Here is a 20,007-nt window from a genome sequence, read left to right as displayed (position 1 = left end):
TTTGAAAAGGCTGTAGTATTTTTTACGACGATAAAGGCCTACTAAACCCTTCCGACTGAAGGAAGTCAAAACTAAAATTAACATTTGTGTTCGGGTCTTGAGGAATTGAAGTGTATTATAACCCCCCCTCAACTCGGTGCTTTGTGACCACCTAGAGGGGTGGGATAGGGAGGGTGGGAGGGAGACGCAAGAGGGAGGGGATATGGGGATATATGTATACGTATAGCTGATTCACTTTGTTATACAGCAGGAACTAACACACCATTGTAAAGCAATTATACTCCAATAAAGATGTAAAAAAAAAAAAAAAAAGAGTCCTTAACGCGTGAGACAGTGAGATTCTAATGTGTTTCTTGGACCGTTTTCAGTCTCTAAAACTTAAAATTCAGTTTAGGGAAATCCAGTGTGAGAAGCTGTGATGCTTGAGATAATAGAATAGGAAAATTCTAATTAGACCACCTAACAACGTGTAGGGGATCTTCTTTTGTGACAGAAATGAAAACTGAGATGTGAAGGAAGGGGAAGGAAGAACCTTTTTGATGTGTGCTTGTGTTTCATATTGAATAATAAAAAGTGTAAGAAATAATTAAGAAGACTGCAGTTGACAATAGATAATTTCTCCATAAGTGAAAATTGGATCCTTTTTTCTGCGTGAGATTCAGCAGGTTTTGTGGGGTTTTTTGTTTGTTTTTTTGGCTTAAAATTTGAATGCCACAGTTTCTATAACAACTGGGAACTTTTCATTTCTTAGGTAACTATGTTTTGGGTTTCTGTCAGCTTTTGGATAGATAATGCATTTATTGAGGAATAGTATATGCCATTTTTGTAATAAGTTGTAATAAAATAGTAATTTATGAGTGAAGGAATATAATTATAAGAAAGAATTGGGAAATATTAATTACATTTCCTCAGATTTAAGTGTAGGGATATATTATTACATTAAGTACTCTAACTCCAAAATTGTGCCATCTGTTTATTGATTGACACAGGAGCAGGGAGACATTCTTTTTGCTACAAGCTTTTACTGTGTGTTCCTGAGCAAGATACTAAATAGTTCTGTAGTTCCTTGTTTTATTTTCACATTTTTATAAAGGTAGAAAACAATTTATGAACTTTAAGTCTTTAATATAATGAAATATGAAACCAGCCAGCTATTAATAGAAAACTGTTATTTTGTCATACAGTTCAGAAGGCATTAACCTTTGGGCTTATGAATCCTGCTTGACATTCCCAGTTGTCTTTTTTTTCTTTAAATGTTTGATCCCATGAGTCCACGTATACTTCCTTGAAAATATATTTGATTTCTTCCCCCTGCCCCCACCATGGGGGAAGGAGAGGAGGTAGAGAAATATCTGTAGTATATTTAGCTTTCTAGGGTCTTGCCATTTAGTAAAGTAGTTAAACTAAATTAGGGTTTAAGTTAACTCAGTGACTCCAGTTATGATAGCAGGTAATATTCACTTACCAGTGATGATAGAGACAGACTAGTCCTGTGTCTACAGTGTTCATAGAACGACCTTGAACATGCTTATGGATCTTAACGCATGTGACTTTCTCTTTCCTGACCATATGTAGTTTGTTGTTTCATCAAAATTAAAAGCATATTACCTTAGGGACTTCCCTGGTAGTGCAGTGGTTGAGAATCTGCCTGCCAATGCAGGAGACACGGGTTCGAGCCCTGGTCCGGGAAGATCTCACATGCAGCGGAGCAACTAAGCCCATGCACCACAACTACTGAGCCTGCGTGCCGCAACTACTGAAGCCTGCGTGCCTAGAGCCTGTGCTCCGCAACAAGAGAAGCCACCGCAATGAGAAGCCCGTGCACTGCAACAAAGAGTAGCCCCCAAGCACCGCAGCTAGAGAAAGCCCGTGCGCAACAACAAAGACCCAAGGCAGCCAAAAATAAATAAATAAATAAATAAATAAATTTTTTTAAAAAGCATATTACCTTAATTACAATTAAAGGTTAGTAGTCATGATTAAGAAGTGTATTTATCTTTTCATCCCTACAGTGGATTCTACTCTTGAATAAGTTTTCATCCCTAAGTGAAAAGTTGGTCTCTTTGCTTTAGAGGGAGAAGGAAAAAAAGAAAACAAAAACCAAACTTCGTTTGTCACCGCCATTTCCTGTTGCTTTTGCCTTAGGACCTAGGTTGTAGGACAAGTCAGGGAGTGCTTTTTCTCTTGCTTCCCTTTCTTAGTCACAGCTGGAGAACTGTGGAAAACAGAGGTCAGGATGTAGTCAAGGATATTTAGTTTTTGCATCCTGGCTTTAATGCACCAATAAACTGAATTGTGTTTTAATTTTTTCACATTGAAAAAGAAGTTAACTCAATACAAAATTATGTTTTGAATCCATGAAATTTCGTAAGTGTTAATCCTATTTCTTTTAAAATCTTCTTATTGGTCCTGTGAGACTTCCTTTTTAACATAAACACCTTCATACAACAAAATCAAACTACAGGATATTTCCTCAGTTGACAGAAATGGTTTAAAAGTTCTGTCTGCAGTGTTTCTAAATGATCACCTCAGGTTGGACATTCTAAACAGGAATTCCTATGTGGTTTGGATTATGTCCTCTGCATATAAAAAGTGGCGGGGATAGTAAATTTTTTCTTTGTTGTCATAAGTATTCCTCTCTTTTCACTGCACTACTGAGAACATTGTACTCCCTTCTCACTTGCTATTTTTCTCTCCTGTCATTCTTCTGGAGACAATGGCTATTCTTCTGCTTGGGCAAGCTACCTTTATGGGAAAGTTCTTTGTTACGTAGGGTCCGTTACCCATTCATTCAACAAATATTTGTTGAGTACCTACTAAGTTAATGAGGCTGCATGTCTCAAAGGGTGTGCTGTATACATATTAATCCTATGAGATGTGCTGCAAAAAACCCAAATGGTTCAGAGCCCAAGGGTATGGGCATGCTTTGTTTCATTAGAGATTTACAGTATACCTTAGTATGTTAAGTATTCTAAGAAGTTCATTTCCCAAACTTTTTTAACCATGAGACTGTTTTACTTTCTACTGTTAATTTTGTGAATTCTATGGAACATACTTTGGAAAATGTTGAATTGTATATAGAACTCACCCTTACTGTTAAATAAGGGGAGAGAAGATAGATATATAACTATATATATATATAAAGCAGACAAGACGATAAAAGTCAAGATATAAAGGGAGGTAACTGTAGACCCCAGAGACAAGGGAAGAGTTCATTTTAGCTGAAAGATAGCATGCATGAAGAAGAGGAGTGCCATGTAAGGTAATTGGGGTTTAATTGTAGAGGTCCTAAATGCCAGGATTAGGAATTTGATTTTTTTTTTTCTTTCTTGTAAACGTAGATGCCTTGATAGTAGTGTTTGAGGTCATGTAATTTGACTGTGGTGACAATGGCTATTTGACTTCCAGCTTAGAATTTGAATAGCTAAGAACACGTTTGTGTAAAAACATATTTATGTCTCTTAGATTTACAAACTAAGTAACAAAAGCTATTTAAACAGACTTATTGAAAAAGACTTATTCTGTTGTTCAATTAACTAGTTAAATATGTTTAATGAACATGATATATACAAGTAAGGACCACTCCTTTACCTTCAGGGTGCTGAAATGCTACTTGTTTTAGACATATTAGCTATTAAACAAGTGTTTGTGGAACCTCGCCACCAATTACAGTATCATGTATATGAGAAAATGTATTTATTCAGTAAACATTTAGCTTACCTTACCTTACCTACCCTAGGCCAGAAATCCTTCCAGGTACTGGAGTTAAAAGATGGTTTGAGTTAAAAATCTAGTTGGGGGAGTCAAAGAAAAAAAAAAAGAACTCTTTCTACCACTACTCTCAATATTACTTCCCTTCTGACACCAGATGTGTGGGGATTTTCTTCCACAAGAATTCAATTCAGTTTTCCAATAGACACTGATTGGGTGTCCTACAATTCACTGTAATTCTGATACTGTCTACCTGGAGTTAGCATCAGATCCCACAAGTTAAGGGCTCAGTCCCACAGAAATGCCCCCGCTTCAGATACCAGTTGCAGTTCAGGTTGTCACCTGTGTTTCTGACTGACAGCTATAAATTGGAGGGTCTCATGACCCCCTCTTAGAGATTCAGTAATTTGCTAGAATGGCTCACAAAACTCAGGAAAACAGTTTACTAACTAGATTACTGGTTTATTATAAAAAGATAAAACTCAGGAACAACCAGATGGAAGAGGTACATAAGACAAGATGTGGGGAAGGAGTGCAGCACTTCCATTCTCTTGGGTGCTGCCACCCTTCCAGCAACCTTGATGTGTTCAGCAACCTGGAAGCTCTCTGAACCCCACACTTTAGGGATTTTTATGGATGTCTCATCATGTAGGGATAATCATTAACTCATCTCTAGCCCTTCTCCCCTTCCCAGAGTATAAGGGGTGAGGCTGAAAGTTCCAGGCTTCTAATCATGCTTATCTTTCTGGTGACCAGTCCCCATACAGGAGCCCACCAAGAGTTGCTTCAGTAGGACAAAAGATGCTCCTATTACCCAGGAGATTCCAAGGGATTTAGGAGTTGTGTGTAAACCACTCCTATCACCTTTGTCACTCAGGAAATTACAAGAGTTTTAGGAGGTCTGTGTCAGGAACCACGGTTGAAGACCACTGGAACAGAAGATGCTCCTAGTACGCTTATCACTTAGTCCCTTAGTTGTCTTGTGTGTGCTTTCTTTCTACCTTTCCATGGGTAGGATGAATCCCATTTTGCCAGTCTGAAACGAAATGAAACGTTTGTAGTGCTTTTCAAAAGAATCAATATTCAGTAAATGTAATTCATTTAAATCCACCATGAAACACGTAGTCTCATGAAAATCAAATCAAATGTGGTTAAAAAGGAGAGCCAAATGTGATAAAATTCATTTAGTTCCAGTGCCAGAATTGCATAAAGTTCATATTTGGTTTCTGGTAGAATCTTGGATTTATAACACCATAGAATGCCTATTTTTTATTTCTGGAGTGGAAGGTGGTGGTCCTGCCTTTTTGGTTTTGGATCTATGAAGCAAGTCTTGATTTTCAAGATCCTGTGCAGGGGATTTGGCCATGGCCCCGATAACAAGTGGTTTGATTTATTGTGCATCTATGGTGTGCTCAACATTGTTCTGTTGACCACAGCTGGAAAGCTAGAGAAGTGTATGACAAATCCTGCCTTTGCTTTCAATTTAAGTGTGGAGAAGAGAAAAACTTACAAATGTTACTATAAAACAATAAATGACAAAATGGCAGTAATATATTGTTTTGTGTTGGCATTTGAATTTTTAAGCCTCATAGGGGTTAAGAGTGAAAAAATCAGTGGAGATCATCTAGGGAAAGAACCCTTTCCCCATAAGTATCCTTGTGGGTTGAGTTACCTGGTCACGGGTAAGGAAGCAGAAGTAGCATGGGTTTGAAAATAAGACTAGAGGAGGCTGCTGGTAGTGTACCTGTTCATTTTGGGGTGCAAAGAAATTTGGTTAGGTAGTGCAATATAAGAACTTAAAGGGCAGACTTAAGAGTGTAAACTTAATAGTTTAGGAATTGCATAGGGAAGTTTCTGACTAAAAGGGAATAGTGTTTTAAAGATTAGTTTGGCAGTGGTCTGCACAATGAATTTAAGAAAAGCCCCTTATATAGGAAGTACTTGAACCCACCTGTTAGTTGGTTTAATAGGACACAAATACTTCTCTCTGAAATCCTCTGAGCCTTATTTTTTAATCCAAGCAAGCAAAAATATTATAGGTTCTTTGAGTTTGTGGGTGGCTGTAACATATTTTATTGGATCTATTTTTCGGAAAGCTACTGTAAGAAAATATAAACGTTTGATTGGATTTTCTCAAGGAAACAATGTTAAATTAGGGATTTATGTTCCTGTCCAAGGGCTTGAGGTCTTAATTTTTAATAGAAATGACCACAAACCCCAGGTTTTTATTACAATTGGTAGCATTTGTAAAGAATAGGAAATCAGTTTAAGAGATCAACACAGTAATCAATTATGTAAAGTTGAATTTAATATGATAGTATCTTTGTAGTACATACGTAGATTTTTGTTTTTGTTTTGGACGTTTGCTTTTAATTACTACAGAAAAATAGAGATTAAGATATACCTTTGTCAGGTTCACGAAATTCTAAAAGATTTTTGGGGTAATTGTTTACAGGTATCTTTGAGAATCCTCTTAGGAGGACTTGGTCATTTGGAGGTCTTGGAGAATTTGCTAATTTGACTATCTTTTTCTCATTGTAAATGCCTTTGCAGCAATGCTAAGTATTAGAAAGTAAATTATTGGGATTTATTTGGTTTTACAAGCAGCAAAGGTTTTGTTTTGTTTTTTGCTTTTTTGGAACTTCCATTCCATTGGAATGAGTAGCTGATTTATTTTAACTCTTGTTGATAATTTGATTGCTTCTGAAGATGAAACCTGAACTTTGCTTCCAGGATGCTGTTGTCTCCTAAGTTTTCCTCCTCCTTTACTGGTCCCCCTTACTTTGTCTTTTGTTGGATCCCTTTCCTCCTTCTATCTCCACATGTTGCCATGCCCTTCTTCTTCCTAGATGAGCTCATCCTGTTCTGAGGTTTTAAATAACTCTAAGATTATGTCTAGCGCCAGTTTCTTCCCTGTAATACAAACTTATTTTTCTGACTCTGTGCTCTGCATATTCACTTGTATATCTAATTGGCATCTTCAACATATCATATGCAGAATAGAACTCTTACATCCCTACTCCCTTTTCCATCTCTTTCCCCAGTCTCACTAAATGGCACCACTTACCATTCATACAGTTGTTCAGGCTGCAGACCTCTATGAGTAATCATGATTCCCTTTTAAAATTTCTCCCCACATCCAATTCATCAGCACTTTGTATGAGTACAGTCTTTAAAAATGTCATGAACTGGGCCACATCACAGTACCCCCTCTACTGCCACTTTTCATCTGAGTCATTAGCATCTCTTGACTAGACTAGTACAGTGTTGCAGGTTTTCTCAGAGAAGCAGACTTTGAGACAGAGTTTAGTGTGCAGAATATTTATTAGAAAGTACCCTTGGGATAAATACATGTGAAAGGATAGGGTAAAGAAGCAAGATTGGGCCTTAGGAGAAGTAGCGGTACAATGCTGGCCCAGTGACAGTGGTGATGATCCCTATGGGAAGATCTGGAACTAAAATTACCTATCAGAGTTGTCCTGCTTTTTACCAAAGTGGTCAGGCCTTTATATCCCCGTCTTATTTAGTCATTGGATATAGACCACATTGAGAAAAGTGTGACATTGAGTGAAGTGGCTCTCTGCAGCTGAGAGGATCCCTGAAAATACTGCCAGGTGAAGGTTCTGTGCTGACAGCACTGCTAGCAGCTAGAGGAAGACCCTTCTTGAAGGGAGATCTGGATGACACGTGTCCACCGCAGACCACCCCTGTGCCACTAGACTCCGTGTCTTCACATACATTTGGGGGGTAGCTCCTCTAGACTCCAGTTGGGGTTCTTATCCTGGAGGAAAATTAGAAGGTGGTTAGTGGGATGAACTATGGCCCCTGCTGTTGCATGTGGTCTCAGGTTGCAACTGATAATCACTTTCCATTTTTTACTCTCCGTTCTAACTCCCCCTCACCTTCAGCTAGTATGTCTGCTGCTTTTGGTGGCTTAACTGGTTACCATACTCTTCTTAGGCCGGGTTGCACGCTTGTCCATGTACTTTCAGAATTGGTCAAGGGAGTATCACAAGATCCTTACAAGGAGATCTGTGTGTCAAACATATTGTTCCCTGCCCCCTCTGTATAGTAGCCACCCTGCCTCCCTCTGATGATGTCAGTTGCCCTGCCAAAGATGGTCACTCCTCTTCTTGTTTTTTATTCCCTGGATAAAAGCAGCCAAATGCCCAGGCAGCACTTGCAGTTATAGTTTATTGGGACTCTTATTATGTTCCCATACAAAAGTATTCCCCCTTTGGAGATTAAGACCTCTAACCCTGTAGACCTTAGAATTGCAGGAATAGCAAGAACAAATTGGGAGTCATGATGAGCAGGGCCACTTCTGATTTTACTCCTTGTTCCCAGGCTCATGTGTTTTTCCTGTTGGGGACACAGCATCATGTAAAGGTTTTAAATTCAGAATGTATACTGCATCTTGGCGGGTAGCGCTCCATCTTTATAGAGTATTGTCTCTGAACTGGTAGTTCAGTTATACCTTCAACAGGCTCTTTCAGTGCTCTATCAGACTGGCAGCTTCTGGGTGGTATGGTTTATGATATGACCAGTTGATCCCATGGTCACCCCCTTTGCTGTTAAATGGGTCCCATGGTCTGATATATGAGATCCTGTGCCAGGAGAACAAACACTTCCTCTGAGGATAGGCAAACTCAATTTGGAATGTTTCTATTCCTGTTAGAATGAATTACTCTTCCAGCGTGGAAAGAGCCCAGTGTAGTCAACTTGCTACCACATGGCTGATTAGCCTACTTGAAGGATGAGGCTGTTTTAGGGGCTCAGAGTTGGTCTCTGTCACGCTTAAGCTAGATCTTTGGCTTTGACACTAGATGGATCAGCCTTGCTAAGTAAGACCTCGTGCTGTTGGGGCCATGTCTCTGTACTGTGCTCTCTCTGTTCATGTGCGCAATATGCTAATGCTGGGCAGAGGCTGGCTGGTGTCAGCTGGCAGAGTCATCTTGTCTACTTGGTTGAAGTCTTCTTGTGGATATTAACATGTGGTACTAAGATCTTCATACTTCATGCCCAGTCTCATGTATCCATTCACATGCCTGTACCCCAGACTTTCCTGTTCTCTTTCTTCCAGTCTTTTTCCTCTGATAGCCAGGCCCTTTGCAGTTGTCTGTGAGTCCATATATATTCTAACTGCAGGTCAGTTTTCTGTCCATCCAAGAGGATGACCAGGTGTATTTCCCAAAGCTTTGCCTTTTGGGAGGATTTTTTTTTTTCTTGCCACTGAGTTTCAAGGCCACGGTTGAGGGAGGTTGTAATTGCAGCTGCTGTCCATTTTCATTTGGCACCCACATGCTTAGCCAACTCTTCATAAACCAAGCTCATGCTATTTCCTTCTCTGTCATCTGGTTGTAAGAGATTCCCATAAGGCCATACATGTGAACTGAGGGAAGGATGCTAGTGCAATAGTAGTGGAAGACATGGGAGTTTGGGCTACCTGCTTATGCAGTTTGCTTTGTGGTTCTGTTCATGTTTGATCCTGGATTTACTGCTTCCGTCTTATGATGGATAGTTCCTAGGTCCACTTGGGGAGTCTGTTAGAACACACCTCATGTTATAATTCTGGATGCACGGTCACTTCGTGTCCTGTGGTCAGGTGTACCTTCTCTGCCAGGGTCCAGAAGCATACTAGGAGTTGTTCCTCAAAAGATGTGTAATTCTGCTGCAAATGGCATGATCTTGCTTCACAATCCAGGGATCTGTGTTGTGATTATCCCACTGGAGCTTGCTATAACTTCACATGACATTGTTTCTTGGCACTGATTACTTTAATACTTTAGTAAATGCCGATTTCTTTAATACTATTGGGTCTGCTAGGTTGTATGGCCCCCTCTTCCACAGATCCCTTTTCTGTTTTTGTGTTACCTGAAATATGTGCCAGAGTGGGTGTGGAATATGTTGGCTCCAGAAGCTGAAAAGGCCTACCAGGTGTTATGTGTCCTTCCTTGTGGTGGAGGTGCAAGGTACCATAGTTTGTCCTTTACTTTGGATGCGATGTCCCAGCCTCCCCTGTCTACCTTAAACATTTTATTGATACACTGTGCCCGTGGATCTTTATAGAGTATATGTCTCAGTCTCTGGAGCACGTGTGTCTTACCAAGCTTCTCCAGTGTGCGAGCCAGTTCTTGCTCATTTGGCCCAATTAGCATGATGTCAGTTCATATGAGGAATCAGTAAGATGTTCTGCAGAATGTCCATACAGTACAGATCATGTTATAATAGAGGGTAGGAGAGTTCACATAGCCTTGAAGCAAAACTGTAAATGTACACTGTTGTCAGTTCTATGTGACCATGAACTGTCTGATCCTCTTTGCTAGTAGGGATAGAAAAGAATGTATCAGCTAAATCATTGACCATATAGCATGAGGCTCGGAGGTTGCCACCGCATGTGGCACGGCAGATGTAACTGGGGCTACTTTTTGGTTGATTATTGAGGTAGTCGTCCTCCAGGATTTGTGTGGTTTCTGCAAAACCCAGACTGATGAATTAAATGAGAAAATGATGGGTAACATTACCCCTGCATCCTTTAGATGGGGGTTGGCAAATTTACAGCCCATGGGATACCTGCCTGTTTTTAAAGTTTTATTGATATATAGCTAGACCATTTGTTTATGTGTTGCCTATGGTTACATTTGTATTACATAGGCAGAGTTGAATGGTTTTAACAAAGACTCTGGCTCTCAAGCCTAAAATACTATCTAGTCCTTTATGAAAAAATTTGCTGATCCTTGCTTTAGAGCTTTAAGAGTGGCACTAATTTTTGCCATTCCACTTGGTTACTACATTGAGTAGGGAGGGGTAATTTCAGAGACTTTTACTTGGACTTCCCCACCATAATAGTTCCTACTCTATAAACCAAGGACTCAGTGTGGAAGTTGCATTGGCCATCAGGTGTGTCTGTTCCTATTAAAGGTTTGCAAACTGGGGAAATGGCCACTAGTTGGGCTAATGGCCCATTAGACCGATGGTGAGCTTGACTTTGGCTAGGAATGTGTTTATTACTTGGCTCCCATATGTCCTCCTCCCATATGTCTCTTGAGTCCATGGTGCTTTGAGTCAATCAAGAATGTGAGCTAGGACCCTGTATACAACAGACCTCAAAAAGTTTGAGTATTCCCTTTCCCTAGTATATAGTTACTCAAGTAAATTGTTGTAACTGCTTTTGGGGGAAGGAATAGTAGATTCATTACTGCATATATTTGCCAGCATATTGCAGAGTCCTTCCTCCTGGGAACCTGGCCTTTTCTTCAGGCGATAATGGGGAATATGTTATAGTACATCCTTCAAGACCTTAGTACAAGCTGTGGATTCTCACTACCTCTCTTGGTCTCATCTACAACTATTCTCCACTTCACTCACTGTGCTCTAGTCACACTGGCCTCTTGTCATTACTTGCATACTAAGTTTGTTCCCTGTATTTGGAGCATTCCTTCCCCAGATGACTTATTCCTTAGCTGCATTTAGTTCTTTGTTCAGAATTTACTTTTTTAAAAAAATATTTATTTATTTATTTATTTGTGGCTGCTTTGGGTCTTCGGTGCTACATGCGAGCTTTCTCTAGTTGCGGCGAGCGGGGGCTACTCTTTGTTATGGTGTGTGGGCTTCTCATTGCAGTGGCTTCTCTTGTGGAGCACGGGCTCTAGGCGCGTGCGCTTCAGTAGTTGTGGCACACAGGCTTCAGTAGTTGTGGCTCACGGGCTCTAGAGCACAGGCTCAATAGTTGTGGCACACGGGCTTAGTTGCTCCGCGGCATGTGGGGTCTTCCCGGACCAGGGCTCGAACCCATGTCCCTTGTACTGGCAGGCGGATTCTTAACCACTGTGCCACCAGGGAAGCCCAAAATTTACTTTCTTAGAGAGGCATTGCCTGATCACTTCTACTAAAAATAATTCCACTCTTATCCATCCGTCTGTATCCTGTTTAGCTTTCTTCATAGTTCTTACTACATTTTCATGTATCTGCTCATTTGTCTGTTACTCTCCTCCCTGAAATCCAGTGGAGCAGAGATTTTTCTCCTGCCCTTAAGAATATTTAGAATAGTGAGTAGCATGTAGTAGGCTCTCAATTAATATTTGTTGAATGAGGGAATACTGTATTTTGAGAAAATTGAAAATGTTTCATATGAAAAAATGCTTGCTTTTTTTTCACTGTCAATAATACTTGTTGATTTGTAAGTTTTTTGACATATAATTTAATAAAACTGGTTTGTTGAGATTAATGAACAGTGTAACATGTTGAATTGAAAACTGAAACTACTCTCAATAACTAATAAATGAAGTTAATAACACATGAGAACTGGGACTTCCCTGGTGGTCCAGTGGTTAAGACTCTGTGCTTCACCTCAGGGGGCATGGGTTCGATCCCTGGTTGGGAACTAAGATCCCGCGTGCCACATGGTGTGGCCAAAAAAAAAACAACAACAAAAAACCACACATGAGAACTAAGATTATTAAGTACTGTATTTACACAAGTATCTATGCGTAAAAAATGACAGGGAAAAGGAGCACGATTACTATATAATTTAATGAAAGTACTGTGGACTTTTTTTTTTAACATCTTTATTGGAGTATAATTGCTTTACAATGGTGTGTTAGTTTCTGCTTTATAACAGAGTAAATCAGCTATACATATACATATATCCCCATATCTCTTCCCTCTTACGTTTCCCTCCCTCCCACCCTCCCTATCCCACCACTCTAGGTGGTCACAAAGCACCAAGCTAATCTCCCTGTGCTATGCGGCTGCTTCCCCCTAGCTATCTATTTTACGTTTGGTAGTGTATATATGTCGATGCCACTCTCTCACTTTGTCCCAGCTTACCCTTAGTACTGTGGACTTTTGAAGAGCTGCTACTTCCTAAATAAATTTAACCCCTTTTAAAGAAAAAAACTCTTTATTTTACCAGAAGTGAAGGCTTGAACTTTTGAAATCAGATAAGCATATGTGATCTTGGATTAAATAGCCTTTTTGTATCACATAATTTCCCAGGTATAAAATGAATCAACATTAATAGAACCTACCTCATGGACTTGTTAAGTACATATTAAATGAGATTAAGTTTGTAAAATGCTAGGCACATATCTGGTACATAGTAGACACTTTAAAAACTCAGCTGTCATCACCATCTTATCATAATTTAGAAGTATTTCATGTGCTTATCAGACTATCTAAAGTTCTAAGTAGCTCTAAACATAAATTTCTTTGAGTCATTGCTTCTCAATTTATATATGTAAATTAAGAATTGTTAGACATGTCAGCTCTTTGTCTCAAGAGAAGTGAGGTAGACTACAGGTATGATTATATAAATGATATGTTCGCTAAATGAGTTAATTGTATATTAGAGGGCCAGAATTTTTACTTTGCAGCATAGCTAACTCATCCTTAGGATTTAATCTTCGAACATGTCAGCACCTGGATAAATCTGAATTTTTAATTTTTTTAGTTATTACAAAATATTGGATATATTTCCTGCATTGTACAATACATCCTTGTAGCCTATCTTACACCCAGTAGTTTCTGCCTCCCACTCCCCCACCCTTATATTGCCCCCCTTCCACCCCACTGGTAACCACTAGTTTGTTCTCTATATCTCTGAGTCTGCTTCTTTTTTGTAATAGTCATTAGCTTGTATTTTTTAGATTCCACATATAAGTGATTTCATACAGTATGTGTCTTTCTCTGTCTGACTTATTTCACTTAGCATAATGCCCTCCAAGTCCATCCATGTTGCTGCAAATGGCAAAATTTCATTCTTTTTTATGGCTGAGTAGTGTTCCATTGTATTTATATACTACACCTTCTTTATCCATTCATCGGTTGATGGACATTTAGGTTGCTTCCATATCTTGGCAATTATAAATAATGCTGCTGTGAACATTGGGGTACATGTATCTTTTTTTTTTTAATTTACGTGTTTATCTATCTATTTATTTATTTATGGCTGCGTTGGGTCTTCATTGCTATATGCGGGTTTTCTCTAGCTGTGGCAAGCGGGGGCTACTGTTTGTTGCGGTGTGCGGACGTCTCATTGCGGTGGCTTCTCTTGTTGCAGAGTACAGGCTCTAGGTGCGCAGGTTTCAGTAGTTGTGGCACATGGGCTTAGTTGCTCTGCAGCATGTGGGATCTTCCTGAACCAGGGCTTGAACCCGTGTCCCCTGCATTGGCAGGTGGATTCTTAACCACTGCGCCACCAGGGAAGTCTGGGGTGCATGTATCGTTACAAATTAGTGTTTTTGTTTTTTTTCAGTTGTGGAATTGCTCCACATATGGTAGTTCTATTTTTAGTTTTTTGAGAGACCTCCATACTGTTTTCCACAGTGGCTGCACCAATTTACATTCCCACCAACAGTGTAGGAGGGTTCCCTTTTCTCCGCATCCTGGCCAACATTTGTTATTTGTGTTCTTTTTGATGATAGCCATTCTGACATGTGTGAGATGATAGCTCATTGTGGTTTTGATTTTCATTTCCCTGATGACTAGCAGTGTTGAGCAGAGCTGAGATTTAAATCACTCTGTTTTCACTGCTGTATAAAACTTAATAGTAACTTTGGGAAACTACGAATAGCTCCTTGTGCCTAAGGTGTAGATGGTGAGGATAAGAATTCAAACTGGAATCGCCAGTAAATGCTATCAGTTTAAGTTACATGCTAAGTGGGAGGCAATATATGATATCTATTTGTACGAAAGAGGGTAATATGGAAAATATGTAAATTAGTGTGTATTAGTCTAAAAAATGCATTCTCAGCCGATGGTGAACATTTGAATGTTTATTTTCTTGATTGGGCCTTCTACTCTGATATTCTTTTTTTTTTTTTTTAAAGTGTTTGTTTTTTTGTTTTTTTTGTTTTTTTGTTTTTTTAACTTTATTTTATTTATGGCTGTGTTGGGTCTTCGTTTCTGTGCGAGGGCTTTCTCTAGTTGCGGCAAGTGGGGGCCACTCTTCATCGCGGTGCGCAGGCCTCTCACTATCGCGACCTCTCTTGTTGCGGAGCACAGGCTCCAGATGCGCAGGCTCAGCAATTATGGCTTACGGGCCTAGTCGCTCCGCGGCATGTGGGATCTTCCCAGGCCAGGGCTCGAACCCGTGTCCCCCGCATTGGCAGGCAGATTCTCAACCACTGTGCCACCAGGGAAGCCCTGATATTCTTTTTTTATAATTCTTTTTTTTCTGGGAAAGTTTAGAAAATTTTACCCTGCTTTTTCATTTTTAAAATATTTATTTATTTATTTATTTTTAATTTTTGGCTGCGTTGGGTCTTTGTTGGTGCGTGTGGGCTTTCTCTAGTTGTGGCGAGCGGAGACTACTCTTCGTTGTGGTGCGCAGGCTTCTCATTGTGGTGGCTTCTCTTGTTGCGGATCACGGGCTCTAGGCGTGCGGGCTCTAGAGCACAGGCTCAGTAGTTGTGGCGCACGGGCTTAGTTGTTCTGCGGCATGTGGGATCTTCCCAGACCAGGGCTCAAACCTGTGTCCCCTGCATTGGCAGGCGGATTCTTAACCACGGTGCCACCAGGGAAGTCCTGTCCTGCTTTTTTAATATCAGATATTATACATGAGCATTTTTTTCTGATTTCATTAAATTGTTTTACAACATGATTTTAATAGGAACATAATTGTTTTATCCTGTAAGTTTACTCTAATTTTTCAATAATGATTTTGTTGAATATTTGTGTAATAATTTTTCAGTGTTATATATAATACAAAAATTTTGTGTTCATATCTGCTTTTTCCCTTAGAATTTTATAAGTAGAATTACTGGGTTAAAGGGTATGAGCATTTGTAGTACTTTGATGTTACCAAAATGTTACCTGCTGTCCTCCAAAAATACTGTACCTTTTAACATTTCTAACAATAATGAGAGTGAATTTCAGCTTATCTTCTCCTGTATCCATATTATAATTAAGGAAAAAGAAAAACTTTGTCAGTTTGTGAGGCAAAAAGAAGAAAAAAAAAGTGATAACTAGACCTTATTTGATTACTAGTGAAGCTGTATATATTTCATGTTTCTTGGCCATTTGTATTTCTTCTATAAATTGTTTGTGTCCCTTGCTCATTTTTCCTTTGGTATGTTCCTGCTCATAATACTCTTTAATATTTTAATATACTGATTTTCATTAAGTAATTTGTTTATTGAAGATTTTTTTAAATTGAAAAACCCTGTACATTTTAATAATAGAGATGTGTTTAGTAATTTAATTTTAAGTTCTCACATGGTATAAACTGCTTCATTTTTGTAAGTAGTATTAAGTCATGGTCTGTGAAACTTTTTAAAAGAACATTTATTTTGTAAACTAGGAGCCTTTTGTGGCAGATGAGTATATTGAACGTCTTGTATGGAGAACCCCAGGAGGAGGCTCTAGAGGGGGACCTGAAGCTTTTGATCCTAAAAGGTGAAGTAAAAATTTCTTTTTCATAGATGCAATCTAGTCCAAATTTGTGTCTGGAATAGAGGTGACTGTTGGAATTCCTTTCAACATTCATGTAAAGGGAGTTAACAACTGGCCAATAAAAGGAAGAAGCATTAGAAGTTTGAGATTTATTTTTTTCCTTTTATGTTTCTTTTATTTTAGAGAAAGACCTTAAGTGATATGGGGGAAGGGGTTTTATTGCATATGAGAATTTAATATTTTCTCCACTTAGTAATAAATTAGAAATGGCTGGCTATACCTCTAAAATAAAACATGTTGAATATGTTGTTTTAAGTATCGGTGTAAATTGGGGGAACAAAAATTCACCATACCCTGGAATGCACAGTATTATTTTTATATAGTATGATTTACCTTTTTAACTATTTCTATAAAATTGGTTTCAATTCTGGGGGTTAATGGAGATTCCCTATGAGGTTTTCATTTATGTCAGAGATAATCCCTAACAGGATGCTGAAGAGAAAATTAACATGTTCATCCTTACCTCAAGGAATGCTCACTAATACTTTATTTACAATTATAAGTGAACTGGTCACTTCCTAGTGATCAGTTATAGATGGATTGATACATATTCTAATTTTCCTTTGTTAGATTATTAGAAGAATTTGTAAATCATATTCAAGAACTCCAGATAATGGATGAAAGGATTCAAAGGAAAGTAGAGAAACTAGAGCAACAGTGTCAGAAAGAAGCTAAGGAATTTGCCAAGAAGGTACAAGAGCTCCAGAAAAGCAATCAGGTAAACATTTAGTTAAATAATGAATAGTTTATACAGGCTTTAATATCTTTATTTCCTTTCAGTTTTCAGTTTTTTAAAAAAATCTAGTGCAATAGTAATTGTTGAGGTTTCTTTATACTGCTCCCATCTCATGGGATAAAATGTTAATGAATTGTTATCAGGCACTCTGGGTGCACTTGCTTGCCTACTGAGTGTTGGTTTGGGATCACAGTACTCTCTTAGGATGGGGTGGTATCCATTACAGTGTGGTCCTTGCTTCCTCTTTAACAGTGCAAACTTTTAAGAATGATAATTCAGTAGACCTTTATTTTTAGGGGGTCGTGATTAGCTTGGACATTTAGGTATTTATTTGCATTCTCATTTAATCATAAAGCAAAAGAATAATACCAGACCAACTATTGCCTGGATGGAGTTTTTTCCTAGAGGAAACCTGGTCTGGGAAGCTTCACAAAAGTCATGAGGTATATACCCTAATGAGAATGCTGGTGTAACTGGGAAAAGCATGTGCAGAACTCTTCCTCAGTCCATTTGGGAGTAAAACTAGATCTCTAGACTGACTCTGGGGTAAGTAGGCCAAGCTTCTTAGCCATTCTTAGGCCCTAAACTTAATCTGGAACCTCTGAACCTCTTTCACAGCCTGGACCTGATGTGGAACTTGATTGCCCTTTGTAAATGTAGTTAGAAGAGCATGTTTAGCATCGCTGCCTCCCAGGGGCTGTTTGTCCTTTAGTGTTAGGGGTTAGCAAGCTGATTTCTGCTCAGATTTCATATGTTTAGATTCCTTCACTTAAGCATGTATAACTGTTAGAAAATAATAAAGTCAGTAATTTACATAAGATAGAGAATGTGTTTTTAAGTAGTTCAGGTGATAGATTCCAAATACTTCTAATGCAGATTCCCCTTGGTAATAATGATAGTATTAGTAGTTAATCTGGGTTCTCTGATTGTATTTTATGCTTGTTCACATTTTTTCTAGGTTGCCTTCCAACATTTCCAAGAACTAGATGAGCACATCAGCTATGTAGCAACCAAGGTCTGTCACCTTGGAGACCAGTTGGAGGGGGTAAACACACCCAGACAACGGGCAGTAGAGGCTCAGAAATTGATGAAATACTTTAATGAGTTTCTAGATGGAGAATTGAAATCTGACGTTTTTACAAATTCTGAAAAGGTGAGCACTGTCAGAAGGATAAAAGCAAATTATAGCATTAATAACAATGCCCTAATTATGAACTACAGTTATTACTTTCCAGAGTCAGACTTCAAGTCACTGAGTAGCTGACTTATTAAAAGTCTTTATTCTGAAATGTACACTTGTCTACAGATTGCTGATCAAGTATATATATATTCAACTTTTTAGTTGGATTGCCTGGCATTTTTGTTTATGAAATTTGTATGGTTTAGAAATGTTGGGGTAACTATTTTAATAAATATTTCTTTTTCATAATTGACTTTTAATATTAACAGAATTTGATAGTCACATTCCATTGGGTGAGGGGTGGTCTGACCTAAATCATTGACAAGCTGAAGTATCTTTCTATGCAAGGAATTCAGAGCTTCTAGTTTTTGTTACTTGAATAAAGATCTTTTACAAAGAATTAAAGCATAGTTTAGATCAAAGAGAATAGAAAAATCTGAATTAATTGTTCATGTTAATCTTTTTCATAGCACTAGTCACTTAATCCTGGTCTAAGGTTGCATGGTGTTGGCTGCTGTACAATCTTGGAAGAGGTTATTTAGCTCACTTTCTTCCCCTCGGGGGAAAAAATCAAAATGCATGAAAAAATAGACATTCTTATGGATGGTATATGCACATAGTGACGTTGTCCACTAATATGTTGAATACAGTCTTCCAGAATTTTTCTGAGTGTACTCCATGGGATATCTCAGATAGTGGAATTTTAAAAACTAAGTAGGACTGAAGTTCACTTTGAATTAAGCAACACATTTTTTTGTGAGTAGGAACTATATAGGGGTATAGAATTTATAATTTTTAGAGATCTTTGAAAGGAATGGTTACATATGTAGAGATAACTCCTCTAACGAAAAGGCAGTATTTTAAATAATGAGTTTCAGGAATTATATTTGTAATATAAAGTAGAACTGATAAGATTAACATCAAGAACATTATCATACTTAAACACTTGTAAAATACTGGCAATATCTAGTTTTTATATATTCACATGATTTTTATGTATAATAATATACACACACACACACACACACACACACACAAACACGGCTTGAACACTGAACTGTTTTTCAGGATAGTTTATGGAATGCTTTTATTTTATGTTTCCTAAATATAAACATATTTCTAATGTATTATAAAAGTACATATTTATACATATAAAAATGTTTTTTTGTATATATATAAAATTGTATATAATTCAAGTCTTATACCTTGGGTTACCTTGGATTATACCTGTTGGATTGTAGAGTATATTTATGTTATAAACAAAATGCAGATATTTTACCCAGTGTGAGTTGGTCTGTTTATTTGATGCAGCTCAAGGCAGCCATTTAGAATCTAGAGAAAAATAAATATTTTAAAATTGACTGATTACACATATTTTTACCCTGATTTGTATTGCTTGTAATGTTTTGCATAATGAAATTATGTTTTTTACACTTTTCTTTAAACATTTTAATTATCCTCAAGTAATTGTGTAGTTCATGGTATTACTATTGTCTCTTAGTTTTTAAGATTTTGATTGAAAGAAGAAGAAAAAATCTTCATATTCTTGCTACTTCATTCACTTGGTCACTAGCTGTCTGTAATTTTTGAAGAGCAAGTAGAGCTAACAGTGCTTATGCTACTTCCTCTTATTTTCTCTCCTTTGCTTCACTCCCTACCATATCCCATTTTCTTTCATCTTGTTCCTTTTTTCTTATACTCTAGTCCTCTTTTCCCAATTGTCTTGTTTTTCTCTCATATCTCCCATAAGTTTTGGGTTACTGTTGAATCATTACTTCTGACCTGGTACTATCACAGTTAACTACACTTAGGAACATCATATATGGTATTAGATTGCTAATTATTAGATAAACTTCTAACTATCTCAATTTCTGCACTGTGTGCCAGCCACCTTCCCAATGGAAAGAAAAGGAAAATCACCCATGTA

At 38.1% G+C, this 20,007-nt stretch overlaps 1 protein-coding gene across 2 annotated transcripts in view; it reads left to right on the top strand.

Moving 5' to 3' along the window:
• EXOC5 (exocyst complex component 5) overlaps nt 1-20,007 on the top strand; it is a 57,433-nt gene that overhangs the window by 862 nt on the left and 36,564 nt on the right. For both annotated transcript variants that reach the window (XM_059914299.1, XM_059914298.1), the window contains exons 2-4: nt 16,013-16,107; nt 16,735-16,882; nt 17,859-18,053. In XM_059914299.1, the coding sequence (XP_059770282.1) occupies nt 16,013-16,107; nt 16,735-16,882; nt 17,859-18,053 (438 nt within the window). The remainder of the gene's footprint in view (nt 1-16,012; nt 16,108-16,734; nt 16,883-17,858; nt 18,054-20,007) is intronic.

The sequence above is a fragment of the Balaenoptera ricei genome, chromosome 2, assembly GCF_028023285.1.
Source record: "Balaenoptera ricei isolate mBalRic1 chromosome 2, mBalRic1.hap2, whole genome shotgun sequence".
Classification (NCBI taxonomy): Eukaryota; Metazoa; Chordata; class Mammalia; order Artiodactyla; family Balaenopteridae; genus Balaenoptera; species Balaenoptera ricei.
The sequence above is the reverse complement of the archived record's forward strand: the minus strand, read 5'-3'. Positions and strand labels throughout refer to the sequence as shown.